The 6,515-nt window shown below is 35.3% G+C and overlaps 1 protein-coding gene across 1 annotated transcript; it reads left to right on the top strand.

The window, feature by feature from the left end:
• Positions 1–1,602: 1,602 nt before the first annotated feature.
• Positions 1,603–2,704, top strand: LOC111785732 (protein KTI12 homolog). Its single transcript, XM_023666113.1, has one exon. It carries the CDS (start codon positions 1,603–1,605, stop codon positions 2,428–2,430), a length of 828 nt encoding a protein of 275 aa, XP_023521881.1. The 3' UTR covers positions 2,431–2,704.
• Positions 2,705–6,515: the final 3,811 nt, after the last annotated feature.

Raw genomic sequence — 6,515 nt, 5'->3', positions numbered from 1 at the left:
TACTTCTTGGGGTTAGACATATTCTCACCAGAGCCAAGGCAGCATCGTCGCTAAGCGACAATCCCTCTTCATGGGTTAGACATATTCTGGCTGAAGCCAAGGCAGCATCGCCGCTGAGTGGCGATCCCTCTGCAATTTTCGATGGCCAAGAAAGTGTTTCTCTACGCCTCCTCTGAATCAGGTTGTTGACATCTTCACGAAAAGTGTTTCTCAACCTCTTTGAATTTTTCAGATCCAAGCTTCACGTTCGTTCAAATCCGACGCTCAGCTTGCGGTGGGGTGTTAAGAATATTTAGTAATAAATTATAGTTTGCCATATATATTATATTTGATATTTTATTATAAGGCAAATATTAGATATTTGTCTTATTACCATAGTATCTTTCCATTTTTTGTTATTTCCATTTATTACTATTTTCATATCCTTGTAATTTATTTGATTATAAATAAGATAACTTTCGCACCATTTAGGTGTGGTGGATTAATCAAACATTCACACAAACAATGTTTTTACCTTGAGATATTCGATCAACAAGGTAATCCAAATCTTACTCCCCTTATAGTGATTTCCACATATCACTTAGTGATCTCGCTGAACACTCGTTCCTATCTCCAATCGATGTCTCACAAAAACATTTTAAATGATTATGTGACAAATGTAATTTTAACTATTTTAAAATTACTTTACGTAAACTTTTCATATGTGGAAACATATTAATATTCTTGCATCGACTATGAACATGCTTTGACTTGTTCAAAGCTTGTCCCAATTTTTTAGATCGTCGATGCATTCGAGTCCTTGTTACTATGTTTCGAGTTATTGTTGTTACGCTTCGTCATAGACCGTCGCATACATATTCCATTGCTCGAGTTCTCCACACATCACTACCAGTCTCGTCACAAACCGAAGTAGTGATTGCTATCTCAGGTAGTTGTCAATCACACACACTTACTTAGATTAGTTTGATAGTTTCTAATCCAATTTGATCTCGGTTCCACGGTTTTCCATCAATCAAAGTACGTTTTTCTCTTATTCATATTTGAATCTATCAGCTTTTATTCGATTCGATTGCAGTTCGAGGTTCTCTTGAACCTTTTAAACGAGATTCATAAATTTTATGTGGTACTCGAGTAAAGAAAAGGTACATGAATGAACCAAAACCACATCCGAATGAGAGTAATCCTACAAATAGAATGACTAAGAAAAACTTACAAAAATTGAAAGTTACTACTTTCATTTTCGGTGGCTTAATCATATGAAGTTCATGGTTAAACGTGTTTTACTTGAAGCAATTGACTTCCTAAGAATTTTATGAAGAATGATATGAGTGAGGACAAAAAATAGTGGAATGACTTGTGGTGGTCTGTGGGGATAGTCTTCACTCTTAAAAACGATGAGTAAGTAACGTGATCATGTCACAAGGGATGCAGTAAAATGTCGAAACTATTAGGTACGAAATTCGGACTCCAAATCCTAATTTGAACTTTTTAAAAAATTGATTATTACATACTTCATACGTACGTAGCTGACTTGATTAATATCAAACGGTCCTCATTATTATATTCAAGTCGAAACATCTAATTAGGTTAAATATCATGATCATGAGTTCATATAATCGAAGTATAACATTATTATTTATATCTCAAAGCAAAACGATCGAGATCAAANATGCCGATATGCCTGCCGAAAAGAATTTAAGAGGAGTTCTCAGATCTGAAGTCGACCGATCTGTATCGGAAGACAACATTGTCATTGTAGACTCTTTGAATAGTATAAAGGGTTATAGGTACGAGCTGTGGTGTTTGGCTCGTGGAGCTGGAATTAGGTACTGTGTTCTGTACTGTGATGTAGAAGAAACACATTGTAGGAAGTGGAACGACGAGCGGCGAGAGAACGGAGAAGCTAACTACGATGATAAGATATTTGAAGATCTGGTGAGAAGGTTTGAGAGACCAATCAGTAGGAATAGATGGGACTCGCCATTGTTCGAGTTGTTGCCACATAAAGATGGAATAGAGAAATCATCTACTGTCATTCGAGATGCCGTATCATACTTGACAAAAGAGGTCGACTCGAAGTCGAGGGATGTAAAGATCTTACAGCCAACGATCGCGACTCGGAGTACTCGATTATCGGAGGCGAATTCTTTGTATGAGTTGGACAAAGCAACACACGAAGTGGTTAATGCTATAGTAGAAGCGCAAGGCCAAGCAATGGGAGGACCTCTGAATGGTGTCCCTCTGGGTCAGGATTTGCCGACCATCAATATTTCAAAGTCGGTCGGCCTTCCCGAGCTTCGGAGGCTACGGAGAACGTTCATTAAACTAACAGGGCAAACTAGTTTAAGTGGACCACCGCCACCTTGTGATGCAGCAAGTGCTAAGAGGATGTTTGTTGACTACCTGAATAGGGAACTGGGGACAGCTTGAACCAGATTAACCTGAATGATACTCAGAGTTCCTGTTTGTTTTGGGTTGAGTTCAACAATGTTTGTGATCGAGGAGGGTTCAAATCTTCGATCTTTTCGTTAAGATTATATGTCTTAACTAGTTGAGTTTTATTTTGGATTGAGTTCAATAATGTTTGGGATTGAAGAGGAGGGTTCGAATCTCTGACCCTTTCGTCAAGATTATGTCTTAACTAGTTGAGTTAAGGAACTTGGGTGTGTGTCTTTGTCGAAATGAAATGGCCTTATCTTTTATTTTTTCTTTTTCGTTAATGGGTTAAGGGCGGGGGTTCCGTTATAAATTAAATATAGTATACCCAACCCGAATCAACATATTTTTTTTATATACATTATTTTTGTTTACCCTACATACAAATTTATTTATTTTATTGATTATTTATGGTTTGATTCATTATTTAATAAAGGTTGTTTTGATTGAAAAATTTTATAGTGTCTAAGAAATGTCTCAACTCGACCCAACTCAATTCACGAACACCCCTATCATTGAAGCAACACGAGCATAGCTCAACTATTAAGACATTTACTCATTTTCTTAATATTGGAAGTTCAAATCTCTACGTCATATATGTTGTACCGAACAAACTATACAAAATCCCGTGACATGAATTTTGTTTATTCGTTTAACGAAGTGGACTATTTCCCCTTCTCAAAATACACACATGAACCATAACTTAACATAGTTTGGAAAGACGACATATAAGTAAGTAGTTTTAACAAAGAGTGTATTTACGACCTTTGGTATATTTAATAAGCTTATTCATCTCGTCCATGCTGATGAAACCATCACCGTTCGTATCCGCAGCACGTAGGGCTTCTTTGACTCTAAAGGAGCTAAAGCGCGAGCCAAGATAGTTGAAGGCTTGCTTCAACTCCTCCTTCGATAGCTTCCCATCACCGTCTCGGTCGTGGCTTTTGAAAATGGCGGCTAGTTGCTCCTCCGTGAATGGAACCAAAACTCGTTTGTAATTTGTACTTTTGGCATTCCCCATGGAAGATGTCAAAGACGACGAGCAAAGGGAAAGGAGATTTTTGTTCGGGTTGATAGCAATCGTATGGGTTGTGTGGCGTTTTATATCGAGGGAAACCTTCTCACATCTTTGAATTTTAAACGAATTTTGTGTTACATATCCATTTGTTTGTCTAGTTGTTTCTCACTAATTTGGTCAAAAAGCATGTAACAAGAATCAAAATGGTAAGAAAACGACTAACAACAAAAATATTTGATAAACAAATCACTTCGAATGAGAATCATACGTTTCGTGTTGTTTGCTACAAATTATCTGGAATCCATAACTCGTTTTGTCCTCAGCTCATAGAGCAACACATGTCCTTCCAGCATATTTTGTTTTTATGTAGCAAACATGTTCTTCTAACATATTTTGTTCTTATGTTCTTATGTAGCAAACATGTTCTTCCAGCATATTTTGTTCTTGCATACAAAAGTTTTTAGGAAGTCACCCAACATAGAAAACATGTTCTTCCCGCATATTTTGCTCTTACATAGAAAAAAATTCAGAAAATCACCTGACATATAATTATTCGAGATAACATACTTAATTCTCAAGTTTCTATAACCAAGTCACCGAAAAGAAAAATGCACATTGTTGGTAAGGGTAGTAACTTTTAATTCTTTTAGATCTTTCTTAGCCATCTTATGCTCGGTATTGCTCTTAGATATGATTTCAGTTCATTCATGTACCTCTTCCTTACTCCGATGTCATATCCTAAAAAGATGGAGAATCACAGCTAAAAAATTAGAAGAGGTTCGTTCCTTACGCGGAAGGCATGTCTATATATGTCTAACAAGTTCTCGTCTTTTAAATTACAGGTCTCTAAACAGGCTAAAAAAGAATAAACTCGGTAAGTGGACTTCCAAGCGTTTGGTAGAATCTTTGGTCCTTTCAAATGTAATTTTTAATTTATATAGTCACTAAAAATTTGTTTTCCTTTTAGGGGAGGGAATTTATAATTGACTAATACAAAGTATTGTTCTAGATTATCGAGTTTTTGACTCGATGTTGGGAAGAATCTACGTTTATAAACATTAAATAAATGAAAATAAATTTGTATATATATATTCTATAATTTTTCGAAGAATCGTGGTCAAAAGTGATGGGAGTTGGGTGTAAAGTAGATGCACCATAGCTGAGCCTATCTCAACAAATGAGTTCTCATTATTCAGCTACTTCGAGCTTATCTCAAATATCTAATCAAATGACCTGACACATGGTTGGATTCATATCCTTTAGCTCATCGAGTTTATCTCAGCCATTGATGTCATGTGGTCATCTCAATCATCGTGTATCATATAGTCTAGCTCTTCTGAGCTCATGTTTCAATTTATTGATGTCTCATTATCTACTCATTGATTGATTTCTAATCAACCAGTTCTAAGCAGTACTCGATCATTAGTGTCACATGTTCTATTTAATGATTGGGTTACGCTATCTAACTTTATCGAGCTTATCCCAACCATTAGTATCACATGATCTCGCTCATCTTAGCTCATAACGAGTGAATTACTACTACTAAACTTGGTGATTAATTACTAGATTACACCGTATGTAATTACTCCATCACCGATATTTAATTACCACAAGATTATTTACTATTATCTACTTCTGATGACTTTAGTGGCTAATTACCTCATCACACAACGTGTAATTACTACTAAATCATTACTATTACTACTTTCGCTAGAGTTTGTGGTTAATGACCTGATCATCCAATGTATAATTACCACCGACTATTATTATTCTCATCGAATTTAGTGGTTAATTACCCGATTAATTTCGATTAGGTCCATAAGCATAGTTTAATTAATTAATCTTTCTCTCCATGCTTTTCATTCAAATACATTCCCTAACGAGTCAAATCAATTAGTTCGGAATAATTCGACATTCTACCAATCGTTTATTATCTAAATAAATCAATTTCAATCACTTTCACTGCCTAACAAGCATATATTCAATGACACATCATATTCAAGCATGTCACAAGTTTAGCTCAATAACTCCTACTTACATAACATTAATCATTTTTCCATATATAAATTCAAAAATAATTTATAAACGTGCATAAGCAACGTTTAAATGTTTAAATGGGTTCATTTTATTAGATGTCTGCTTCGATTCGAGCTTAACTTTAGTCAAATTAGGGTTTTTTTCCTCATTCAAGTTCGGAAAAATTTTCCAATCATGTCATAAATCAGATTGAATGTTATTACTGTTCGAAATCGACTTGAAAAATGAAGGAAAAATCAAATTTCACTCTGGTAGAAAATGTATGCTTCACGATCTGAATTCGATATACTTTTATTCCTTTGTTCTAGATTTGTGTTTCCATGCATATGCCTCTAAATTAGCCTAACCAGCTTTCGGATGTGACGTGACTATAATAAACTCTAGCTTAATTTTGAAATTTGTTGCCAAATTTGTCGGCAATAAATACTTAAGTCACACTTGCCAGTAAATAGAGAGAAAGTTCTAGTGGGTCTTTAATCTATCTACTCTATCTCCTCCAACAGTCGAATCTTATCCATAAAGTCTTAACCGAGAAAATTCCCATAATTTTGGAGATAATTTTTTAGTTACAGAGAACGTGAGATGCAATTTGTTCAAACAAAATGTTTATTTACAAAAACCGTGGGAGAATCTTTGAAATATTAATGACAAGCTCTCACAAGCAGTAGTTCGTAACTTAATTAGGATTAAGATTGAGTCACATATGATTCTCCCATGAACTATTACAGATTAAATATTTTATGGTCCGATCTTATACAAATTGATTGGGTAGGATACCCCCACTCACATATAGCCGTATAAATGATTTGGATCAAATCATTTGTAGTTGAGTGAGTCATATGAACAGTATTATTTAAATTATTATTAAAATAATCTATGATGTTCAAATTTTTTGAGAAGGAAAGGAGGATAATTGTCTTTGGATTGGCCCCAACGACGAGGTTGACTGGAAGTGTGCGGCGGAGGTGGTGATCAGGGGAGGAGCTGAAGAAGGATTGAGACGATGATGAGATTAAACTAAATT

Source organism: Cucurbita pepo, unplaced genomic scaffold (genome assembly GCF_002806865.2).
Source record: "Cucurbita pepo subsp. pepo cultivar mu-cu-16 unplaced genomic scaffold, ASM280686v2 Cp4.1_scaffold000686, whole genome shotgun sequence".
Taxonomy (NCBI): Eukaryota; Viridiplantae; Streptophyta; class Magnoliopsida; order Cucurbitales; family Cucurbitaceae; genus Cucurbita; species Cucurbita pepo.
This window is presented reverse-complemented; position numbering and strand designations above follow the sequence as displayed.